This window comes from Clupea harengus, chromosome 5 (genome assembly GCF_900700415.2).
Source record: "Clupea harengus chromosome 5, Ch_v2.0.2, whole genome shotgun sequence".
NCBI classification, from domain to species: domain Eukaryota; kingdom Metazoa; phylum Chordata; class Actinopteri; order Clupeiformes; family Clupeidae; genus Clupea; species Clupea harengus.
Genome location: NC_045156.1, coordinates 31,437,716 through 31,449,996, shown reverse-complemented (window position 1 = coordinate 31,449,996; position 12,281 = coordinate 31,437,716). Strand labels below are relative to the sequence as shown.

The 12,281-nt window shown below is 42.9% G+C and overlaps 1 protein-coding gene and 1 long non-coding RNA gene across 2 annotated transcripts; both read left to right on the top strand.

The window, feature by feature from the left end:
* Positions 1 to 2,713: 2,713 nt before the first annotated feature.
* LOC116220604 lies at positions 2,714 to 6,908 on the top strand. The gene is made up of 2 exons (XR_004163777.2): positions 2,714 to 2,906; positions 5,697 to 6,908. It is a non-coding gene; the product is annotated as an uncharacterized LOC116220604 (long non-coding RNA).
* Positions 2,879 to 6,908, top strand: rbm15b (RNA binding motif protein 15B). The gene has a single exon (XM_012817818.3). It carries the CDS (start codon positions 3,023 to 3,025, stop codon positions 5,654 to 5,656), a length of 2,634 nt encoding a protein of 877 aa, XP_012673272.2. The 5' UTR covers positions 2,879 to 3,022; the 3' UTR covers positions 5,657 to 6,908.
* Positions 6,909 to 12,281: the final 5,373 nt, after the last annotated feature.

Here is a 12,281-nt window from a genome sequence, read left to right as displayed (position 1 = left end):
CAACAAAAAGTGTGTAGATAAAAGGAAATATTTTTTGTATGCATTATTAGATTTTTGTAATGTTGGCATGTACATGTGGTTGTGCTTGCATCCATAGTACATGGGAAGCTGATGTAGATAGAAAAAAAAAGAAATAAAACTCAGCATTGTTCAATGACTTTATGCTCCAGTTCAACTTCAACACGGTTGCTGAGGTGGGAAGCCTGTTTGCTGTGCTCGTTGCCCTATGAAATCAGGGCTCCTAGTGTTCCTTGTGTAGGCCTGTTACTGTTGGAACTGAACTGTCAAAGCATCATGCCAATTGTATGGGAGGGGATCACCCAGTTAACAGTACAGGGGCCAAGTGGGGGGGCGAAACTGCGCGGGACCCCTGAGTGTTTGTCCCTTTTCTTATTATGTGATTGCACAGTCTTACACACACTCGCATGTCTCCAGTGTTGTGCTGATGTCCAAATGGTTTGATTCGGGGACTTGTAGCGCCACGACAAGCTGTTCACTGTCTTGCATCATAAAGATATACTAGGTCCACATGGAAAGTCACAAGTTAACATTGACAAGCTCTGTAAACTTTTTCATTTGAGGGAATGAATTTAGTTACGTGCTTAACACCAAACTATCAATGATTAACTGATATATGTTGAGCCGTTGAAAACTCTGTCCGTTAGAAATAACAGCCATAGAAATGAAAAGGTTCATGTCGAAAAACAAATTATGGTATGTCAATATGCTTTGTAGGGCACTTGTGGGGGTGTCTGACATTTCAGCAGCTATTTCATGTGAATTTAAAATGTTCTGTCTTATCTTCATGTGATACTTAGTGGTGTAGGTTAGTGCAACGTTTAATTTCAATGATGAGTGTTAGAATGGGGGAGAGAGAGAGAGAGAGCGAAACTCACGCTGTTAAATATTGGGATGTAAAATACAAAAATGTAAAGACAGAGAAAAAGCGAATAGATGGAGTAGAGTGTGAAGTCAGAAAAAAGGAGATAAAATAGAGTGATAAAAAAGATGGGGAGAGTGTATGAAAAGGATGCGTTAAAGAGAGAGAGAGAGGGAGTGAAGTGATTGGCTTCATATATTTGAGTTACAAAAAAGGGGGATGATGCAGCATAGAGGAGTAGAAGTGAAGAGTAAAGTTGGCATCCAACATAGTGTTCTAGTATAGTATAAAACACCAGTCAGCCGTGTGAGGATACAGTGGGGGGATGCTGAGCCTTGGGGTGTGTTGTAGGTGTTTCTTGGCAGAGGCAGCCAGATTTAGATGTTTTTTTTTTTTTTTTTTTTTTTTTTAAATGTCCTGGTATTTCATGGAGTCCATGATGCCATGTACCCTAACCAGGTTTCCGGGGCCTTTGGAGGGAAAACAGCCACACAACATGACAGACCCTCCACCATACTGGAGAAGAACAGCCCCACAACATGACAGACCCTCCACCATACTGGGGAAAAACAGCCACACAACATGACAGACCCTCCACCATACTGGGGAAAAACAGCCACACAACATGACAGACCCTCCACCATACTGGAGAAAAACAGTCACACAACATCATAGACCCTCCACCATACTGGGGAAAAACAGCCACACAACATCACAGACCCTCCACCATACTGGGGATCAGGATTTTTTCAGTATATTCATCCTTCTTTTTACGCCAAAACCACCTTGAGTGTCTGTTGCTAAAAAGCTCAATTGTCATTTCATCTGACCAAAGAACATGGTTTATTTCATCTGACCAAAGAACGTGGTTCATTTCATCTGACCAAAAGAACATGGTTCATTTCATCTGACCAAAGAACATGGTTCATTTCATCTGACCAAAGAACATGGTTCCAGTGGCGCTTAGCAAGCTCCAGGTGCTTACGTTTGTGGTTACATGACAGGAAAGGCTTATTTCTGTTGCCGTGGAGGTGGCATCTGATGGTAGTTTTGGAGATATGGTGACCCCAAGATGCTACTTTTTTCTGAAACACGTCAACATCCTGATCCTTGGCGATTCTTTTGCCTCTCTTAGCAATCCTCCTCACTATGTTTTATAGCTACTCCCTGATTTATAAAGGTCAACACACTTTACCCTTATTACAAGGTTAAAGGTTCCTAAACAGTCTGATCAACTTAAAAAAGTAAAATAGAAATGGAAGAAATGCTTCAGTTACATTATGTTTATGAGAATTTCAAGGGGTCCCAATCATTTAAAATAATTATACTTTTATAATACTTTTATATACTTTTTGCTAAGAATAAATTACTATTAAAGGTTGGATTAAAAGGTGAATTCCTTATATCCCTATGTTGGCAGGGGTGCCAATAATTGTGGAGGGGATTGTCTCTACACTTATACACAGCTCTTTTGCATCACTTTCAGCAAAGATATACAAAAATATGCAAACTTAAAAATATGCACCTTAAAGTCCTTTAGCTAATATGCACCTGAAAGTCCTAAAAGCTCTCGGTACCTTGTAGTCGTTGACATTTCTCTGGTGGTGTTCTGACACATCAGCATGAACATGGGAATGTCTGGACCATACATGGAACTGCATTACTTGTGGTATGAGTTTGAATTTAAAACCCACTATCGAGCCAAATTAGGTGTCTACTTATTGCTCTCTGAGCTTTCTCGCCAATAGGACCCTATATCAGAAATCTTCCAGATTTCCCAGTTAAAATATCCTCACGGAACAAACTAGTGTTTAGATATTTTATGTATTTATTGTTCCAATTTCAGGTTTTGTGAGGGCTGGGCTGTGAAAAAATATGAGTATTTTTTTTGTATTGTTTCATTGAAAATCTATGTTTTGGACGGTGTTAGGAAGTGATGTCATTTCCCTCCGACTGACGTCTGTTCACGTCTCCTCCCTCAACTAAGAGCGCGCTCACATTGCTATTGTTCAAGATGGCGGATTGGGTAAGAGCTCAAGGATGCTAATACGTTGTAAATGTGTTTATCCCGTTTATTTCGCCTTACTGGGCACTCTGTTGTGGCACTTATGCTACATCTTTTTCGATTTGCAACCGTAATTGATGTGCACTTCTTGCCAAATTGGAGGGATTTGCTTCCAGGCCGTATTATTTTTACATTCGCACGGGAAAGTTGAGTATCGTTTGAAAATGAAAAGACAAGCCGAGCGTGACTCGAGTCCTGCAAGAGCAATACCAAAGCGAATACGGGAAAGGGAACGAGAAGAGAGTCGTAGAGATGATGGGCCCACGCCGCTTGCTGTGTCGCTTGCGGACACCAGATGTTATCACAAGCATCAGGCGCGGAGCCGGAGCAGGGAGCGAGAGAAGCCAAGGCTGCGGGAGGAGAGGGGTGCCGTCGGGGATTTGCTCCATCGTACTCATCATGAAATTGGATTACTCGGTCGCCCACCCCTGCGAACTACATCCGTGGTGGGTAAATCGTCAGCCGAATTGTTAGGCAGCCGGACAGCAGCCGGCCTGGAATACAAAACATTACTGATTAGCAACCTTGGCTCACAGTTGTCTGACGAGCATGTGGAAGACGGATTATTTCACGAGTTTAAAAAGTTTGGAGATGTCAGTGTGAAGCTGTCGCACACTCCGGAGCTGGGTCGTGTTGCCTACGTGAATTTCAGACACACAGAGAACGCCCGCGAAGCCAGGCACATGAAAGCCAGGTTAGTGTTGTATGACCGCCCCCTCAAAGTAGAGCCCATGTACATGAGACGACGCAGCTGCACGCCTCCTGATGTTGGGTATGTGCCCCTACATAGCGTGTACCAGTACAGACAGAGGTCCCTCTCCCCCGGGGCAGGTGTTAGCAGCATTAGAGAAGCAAGATCCCGACATTACCCAGCAGCAGATGGGTTGGGCCTCAGTAGGGAGCGTGAGCGGGTCTTGGATTACTACAACGTGTTGGACGAACGAGGCCGGCCCTACACCTACCAGGTTCCAGAGGAGGACTTAAAGCCAGAGGATGACCAACGCGCCACCAGAAACCTTTTCATCGGGAATTTGGAGCACAGCGTGTCAGAGGTGGAGTTGAGGCAAGGCTTTGACAAATATGGCATCATAGAGGAAGTGGTGATAAAACGACCGGCGCGTGGGCAGGGCGGGGCCTACGCCTTCCTCAAGTTCCAGAACCTAGACATGGCACATCGGGCTAAAGTCGCCATGCAGGGACGCATCATCGGAGGCAACGCCGTCAAGATCGGCTACGGCAAAGCCAACCCCACCACGCGGCTGTGGGTCGGGGGGCTCGGGCCGAACATTTCTCTCGCCGCGCTGGCTCGTGAGTTTGACCGCTTTGGCAGTATCCGCACCATCGACTATGTGAAAGGTGACAACTTCGCCTATGTTCAGTACGAGAGCCTCGACGCAGCGCAAGCTGCCTGCACTCAGATGAGGGGGTTCCCCCTGGGTGGGCCCAGCCGACGGCTCCGTGTGGACTTTGCAAAGGCTGAGGATTCTCCTCGTGGATACCCTCAGCAGTACCAGCCACCACTGGCTGCCCTCCCAGCCCATTATGAGCTCCTCACAGATGGCTACAGCCACCACCGTAGCTTGGAGCGAGAGCTGAGGGCACGCGGCGGGCACTCTCCCACTCATCCACTGTTTGCGGAAAGGGAGCAGCGTCCCCTGGTGGCCGAGCAGCAAGACTGGAGTCCCCCCAAAAACGTGGAGAGGCGGACGGCATCGCTGGAAGTATTTGGGCGCACCCGCGCCGCACGCAGCAGAAGCCGCAGCAGGGAACGCTGGCTGAAGGAGCGGGACGTGGAGCGTGGTGGAGGAGCTGGGAAGAGCTGGGAAGAGAGACGGAAACGCTGCAGTCGGTCCAGCGAGAGGCCCTCTGACGACCGGGGACGCTCCAAAACCAGAGCTGCAGGAGGAGGCAGCGGTGGCCCGGTGTCACCGGAGGACAGCCCGGAGCGAGCGTGCACACGGCTCCCAGATTCCACCTCCGAGCCTCAGGAAGAGTCACCACCTGAAGGGGGGCTCCATTCTCCAAACATCAGCCAGGAGCCGTCACATGACACACACACGAAAAAACATCCCACACCGATTGAACAGAGGCAGTGTGTCGGGGGGCGAGAGACTGATGCCGATTCGCAGACGGAAAAGAAACAGAAGCCCGTGGGCACACTACTCGAGCTTGCCCAGTCCCTGAGTCAGGTGTGGCACGGCTCACTGGTGTTGAAGAACAGCTGCTTCCCCACTCACATGCACCTGCTGGAGGGGAGCTCCATCTTTGCCCTGACCTTGCTGCGGGACCCTGCCGTCAGCAGCAACAGCAAGCCCACTACCAGCACCGGCCAGCTGAAGATCGCCCAGCGCCTGAGGCTGGACCAGCCCAAGCTGGACGAGGTGATGCGGCGCATTCATCTGGGTGGACCCGAGGGCTACACTGTGCTGCTCGCCCTGCAAGCCCCCATGGAGAAAGAGCCCCCCCCTACTGAACCCGGCCTACAGAAACGCCTGCTGAGAAACCTGGTGACGTACCTCCGAAACAAACAGGCGGCCGGCGTTATCAGCCTGCCGCTGGGAGGGGTGAAAGAGCACGAGGGAGGAGGAGGCATGTTGTACGCTTTCCCACCGTGTGACTTTTCCCAGCAGTACCTGAAAAGTGCCGTCAGGATGGCAGGCAAGGTGGAGGAGGAACACCTGGTCATTGTCATTGTGAAAGATACTATTTAACAATATTGTTTCTTGCTAGTTTTTTTTTTTTTTTTTTTAGGTGGACAAAACTCTTGAGCCATGAGAAACCCAGGCAGACAGGCAGTGTGTCCTTGTCTTTCTGAGAAGCCCACAGTCCTGGCAGAAGGCTCTACCTGCCCTTCGACACGGTCCCAAAACGGCCCAAAACACGGTTACATTTTACAAGACTGACAGCTGTTTGCAGACTGTAGTGAACATGGTGATTTGGATAACCTCACATGTTTTTAGAAAAAGCCAACAGAAACGCTGTGTTTTAATTTTTACCCTTTTTTTAAATTAGTGGTCCATTACATGATATGTCTTAAAATGTAAAAGTTGTATTTTCTAATGCATGCAAGGGGGCATTTTTGCAATGGATATTTTTGATTGATCCAGTTTTAATGGATGTCTGTCTGTCAGGAAGTGACTGATGTGAACATTTTTTTTCTTCTTGATCTAATTAATGTTCCTAGATCACTCTGTGACACACCCACACACAATTTGACTCCTGTTTAACTTCCCTGACTTCTTTTGATTGTATGTTTGTACTGTCTGCTTCTGGGGCAACAAGAAACTGTTGAAGCAATCTTTAAGTAGACAGGCAAGGGATTTAGTCTAAAAAGGCCCTTATCTACCTCTGCAATGTTGTATTGGTGTAATCATTCTTCAAGCAAAGGCAGGAACAACAAGACTTTCTACTTTAGTTACCTTAACTCTCGGGCCTTTTCGTGTCCAATATTACATCAAACATTCAGTGGCATTAGTGATAATGTCTGCCTCCACCGTATCCTGCTGATGTAATCTGGCCAGAGACAGAAAGACAGAAAAGGAACAACACTCTTTCTTACTCCCCCTTTGAGCGCTCATAACCTGAATTGTCTTCTATCTGCATCAATCTTTATCACAGCTATGATCAAGGACAGCATTAGTACAAGTTAAAATACTTTTGAAACTACACTACACTCTTATACAAGTGGGTATAATTCATAGGAAAACAAGACTGTGGATGAATTATACACCCCTCCAGTGTAAAAGAGGTTTTGCTCTAAAATTTACACTAAACAGATTCCTCGGTCTTGTTGCACAAAATGTTTATTCAAACCTGTTCTCATTTAACTATAATTGTCGAACTCTACAAAGGGAAGATGTCACACTCCTTTTTAATATATCAGGTAGTTTGTTATTTAAAAGTCATTATAAACTGTATGCTGTATGCAAAATGTTAAGTAAACACGTTATGTCCTTGTGTAAATTGTCTTAATTTGTAATGGTATGTTGAATTATGCACTGTCCAATATAGTACTGCAACTTGTTTTTTTAATCATCCTGTGGGTCACAAAAAGCCGTCTATAGAGAGTTAATCTGAATTGTGGTGTCTAAATTGCAGTGAAGGTTGAAATGGCAATGCTGTTGCTACAACCAGAGGGGATGTGTACAGTCATGCGTAAGGTGTAGCCTCTCTTCCAACCACTAGGGGCCAGTCTGAGTCAGTTCAAATGAGCAGTGTCCTTACGGAGCATCAGCGTATGCCCTCTATTCAATTGGGAAGTAGCTCATGTGGGTTCTAAAGGTATTTTATATACAGAATCAGACAAAATCTTGTACACGGTGCCCAAGCCACAGCCCTTTGAACTGACTGTAATATTGTTTTTCAGCACGTGATTTTGAGCCTGTAAAACGGTAATTATTTGACTCGACTTTAGATTATCTAACAAGCTATTGTTGTCGATCTACTTTAGCGTATTCGATAAACGCACCCATTCTGGAGGCACATTTAGGCCTCGAATGTAAAATATATTTGCTTAACCTTAAGTACACTATCTAAGATTTAGTAGAATCTAGTGGTGAGGCGGCAGCCTGCAACCAACTGAATACCTCTCCCCTTTCCAGTTGTGTAGGAGAATCTACGGTGGCCGTCAGGTGCCATAAAAAAAAGTCCCTCTCCAGTGCCAGTGTTGGGCTCCCTATGCAAATACAAACGGCGCATTCTTAGCTGAGGAAATGATTGGCTGGTGATGCATGAGATCGCTGTCAGCTGTTCGTTTGGACCATCCAAAGTGGCGTCCTGTCATTCATAAAAAATGTATCAGTAGCCAAACTAGACTGCTTTCATCAGTGACAAATGTGCTATTAGTGTTCGCAAGTCTATTGATATTGATTCGGAATTCGGCTAGATGAGAATTTGTTTACGAATCTGTATCTGTATCTTTAATAATTATAGATAATATAACAGAGATTTAGTCTAAACTCCGTACTGTATATTGCTCGTATAATTAGCTTAATGGAAAAGTAGTGAGTCGTATGCAATACGTGAAAAAAAAAACGAATTTCGCATTACTCAACAGTGGAAATTGACGCGAAAATGTTCAGGTTTATAGCCAGAACTCAGTTCATCGACCATTGCATCCCACGATGCAACGGTGATTTCCAACTTACCAAAACAATAAAGAACAAAAACATGGCGGACAACAGCAGTGGCTTGCTTTGCAACTCTAGCTCCAGCAACGAATATAAATGTAAGTATCTGTAGAATAATTGTCGTATAATATGTTTTAATTGGAATTCAGAGATATCTTTGATATATGTTTGTTATAATTTGAATGCTACCTAACGTCGTCCCATACAAGTAAATGGGTGAACTTGCCAGCCAGCTATCTAAAGCAACTGTTCTGTGACAAACGAACAACCTAGCCTGATTTTCTGAGTTTTCCTTAAAGAATAATAATAATAATAATACACTTTATTTGTATAGCACCTTTCATACAAAACAATGCAGCTCAAAGTGCTTAACAGCAAATAAATTACGTGGAGAAAAATGACATGCACAGTGATCCACATAAAAATAGACATAGAATAAACATAAAACATGAAACATCAACATACAAACTGGTATAAAGTGCATAAACATAAATAAAAAAATAAAGTTAACATAAAAACAAAGATAAAGACAGGGATGGAGTGCAAAGGTAGAATACATAAATTGCATAACATAAGACAGAAAATGAATAAAACTGCAGAGATATAGTTTATCTATTCCCTTAATATCACATCATATCGTTGTAGCTAGTTAAAGGCTAAGGTAAAGGGATGTGTCTTTCTTTTAAAAATGTTTAGCGAGCTAGCTTCCCTGATATCTAAAGGCAGTGTGTTCCATAGCTTTGGGGCGTAATTGAGAAAGGCTGCATCCCTGATTTTCTTATGGCTGTTGCTGGGAACCTCCAATAAACCAGCATTTGATGCCGCAGTGTTCTTGAGAGCAAGTATTTGACAAGGGAGTTTGCAATGTAACTTGGTCCTAGCCCATTGAGGGCTTTGTAAGGAGAAGGACCTTAAAATCAATTCTAAAAGGTTACTGCAAGCCAGTGCAGAGCAGCTAAAACTGGACTAATGTGCTCTCTCCTTTTGGTTCTGGTTAATAGCTGAGCTGCAGAGTTTTGAATGAGCTGAAGTCTCACAGTGTTGTTTTTCGGGAGGCCAGTTAAAATTGCATTACAATAATCAAGCCGGCTTGAAATAAAGGCATGAATCAGTTTTTCAGCATCTTTTTGATTTATAAATGGTAATACTTAAGCTATGTTTCTAAGGTTGAAAAACAATGTTTTTGTCACCTTATTAACGTGCGACTTGAATCTTAGATCTGAATCAAGGATAACACCAAGACTTGTAACCTCAGATTTAATCCAGGGAGTTCATTTCCCCAGATTATTAAACAGCATTTCTCTTTTGGTTTTAGGGCCGACTAGTAGGATCTCAGTTTTGTCTTCGTCTACTTTAAGTAATTATTGCTCATCCACTTATTTATCACTAAAAGACAAGTAGTAATAGAGTTTATAGCTACAGCATCATTTGGTTCAGCAGAGATGTACAGTTGCGTGACATCCGCATAACTATGGAAACATACATTGTGTTCTCTAATGATGTCCCCAAGTGGCAACATGTACAGTGAGAATAATAATGGACCAAGACAGCTCCCTTGTGCAACCCCAAAGCAGATGTCATATTTCTTAGACACATGATCTCCAAGTCTGACATAAAACTTTCTCCCTTTGATGTAATTTCTAAACCAGTTTAACACAGAGTCAGAAAGCCCAACTAACTTTTCAAGACGATTGATTAGGATGTCATGGTCAATCGTATCAAATGCTGCGCTAAGGTCTAAGAGGACAAGGATTGAGACCTTATTTGCATCCAAATTTAGTCTGAGGTCGCTGATTACTTTAGTAAGAGCCGTTCAGTGCTGTGGCCTGTTTGAAATTCCTCTAGGATAATGTTGAAAGGAGTTTATCTGCACTGAAACAATCTTTTCAATTATTTTGCTAATGAATGGAAGATTGGATATCGGCCTATAGTTGGTCAGTGCATTACCATCTAGGTTGGGTTTCTTTAGTAAGGGTTTTACAACAGCTGTTTTGAAGGCATCTGGGAACATGCCTGTTTGAAGAGATGTATTTATCTTTAGGACATGACTTGAAACACTGTCGAGCACCCACTTAAAAAAACTGTAGGTACAGGGTCAATACATGAGGTGGAGGAATTGCACTCAGTGACAGTCTCACAAAGATCCATCAACGTGATGCAGGTGAAATTTCCCATGGTTGCATCTTTTTTAGAGTGTTTTCTGAGGCCATCTGTGTTTACATCAGAAATAATACTGGCTGTGATTTAAGTTATCTTGTTATTGAAGAACAGTGCGAGTTCTTCACATTTAGATGCGGAGGACTTCGTAGGAGTAGGGGCAGTGTGGAGTAGCTGGTCGACAGTAGAGAATATTATTCTAGAATTTCCAGCATTCTCTGTAATAAGCTTGGAAAAGCAGATGCCAGGGTATTGTTGAAATCTTCAAGCATGTCATTTAAGGAGCAGTCAGAACTGTATGGCTCATACCATCTCATAATATTAGTCAACTTTTGCTTCAGCCTTGCCATCTATAGATCACTTTTGAACCAAAGAAAATGAAAAAAAAAACTGACAATTTCTTTATACAGTTTGGAAAAAAAATCAATATTCTCTGTAAACACCAACAAGATTATCCCTCTGATAACACTGAGGTAAAAGCTCTTAGAATGTTTTGGTCATATGACAGTGTAATCAGAATCAGAATCAGAATCAGAATCAGAATCAGAATAGTATTTATTGCCAAGTAGGTTTACACCTACCTGGAATTTGTTCTGATGTATAGGTGCATACAGTAAACATAAAAACATACAAACACAGTAAGTACTACACATAACATTAAACATAAAAACACAGTAAGTACTACACAAACACAATAAGTACTACAATACAAAAAGCAGGGCAGGAGTGCAAAAGTGAATGTGCCAAAGTTGTCATACTTGAATACTATACTGTATACTAGGGTGGGGAGTAGCACGCAGTACACAGTGTATACTGGGACAGTATGCACTATGTAGTACAGTGGTTCTCAAACTTTTTGTCGGGGGACAAATTTTGACAGGATATTATAGGTCTAAATTCAGTTTCATCTTGAATGATGAGACTGCTTGCTGAGACAATATTAGTTTTCATTATCCACCCTGATGTAGAAAACACCATTTCTGATAGACTATACAGCATGTCAAAGCCTAATATGTTGATGCACAGGGCAGCAAGATCATTTCGCAACCCCCAAAATTTTTTTGGCGACCCCACTTGGGGTTTTGACCCCTAGTTTGAGTAGTAGTACACCAGTGTGGCATTTCGAATAGAGCCTAGGATTAGGAAAAGGAGGGGGTTAGCAGGAAGAGCTGGAGGCCAATGGCGCTCAGAAACAGGACGTATCCTACATGCCCCTGGCAGGAGGAGGGACATGCCACGCAAGCCGCCAACCATTAGCATCAGCAACAGTTGACAACGGCTGAATGTTCGGTTACATGTTTGTTGTAAAAGTTACTTCTGGAAAAGATGAGAGGACCTTCTCCACTTATGGTTATAGAATTGAGCACTTTTGTCCAAAGTGACTTACAAAACATTAAAAAAGACATTAGAAAACAAACAAAATAACAACAAAAAAGAAAATAATAAAAATATGCCCAATGAAAAAAGATTCAAGAAACAACATTATGTAGCCTACCAATTATAAATAATAAGAATAATAATTCACTTAATTACTCTTCCGAAAATGATCTCGTCCGGTGTTACACATCTTGTGGAAGAGGACTCATCCACAGATCCCTCAAAGTTGGAGAGAGGAGGATACAAGTTCTTCTTTGAAAAGTATCTCCACAGCTATGAGTCTGTTTATTTGGGTGCAAGCTAACGCTAGCTGCCGTTAGCTACACAGGCTAAGCTGAGAGAAGGCTGTAGGCTAATGAGAACGCTCTCAGGTTATCACAAACCGTCATCCGTGCTCAACATAAAATGAAGTATGTGAGTTTACTTACATTTAAATACATGGTTAACGTTATTGCTTGTTCCTTTCTGTTCTATAGGGTCAGTGTCAAACGTGGACAGGTACAGTATGTTGGGTTCTAATGTTCAGTTTATGTTGAAGTAGTTTAAGAGGGGAGGTTATTCAACTGAATGATCATTATAATGTTCAGTTTATGTTGAAGTAGTTTAAGAGGGGAGGTTATTCAACTGAATGATCATTATAATGTTCAGTTTATGTTGAAGTAGTTTAAGAGGG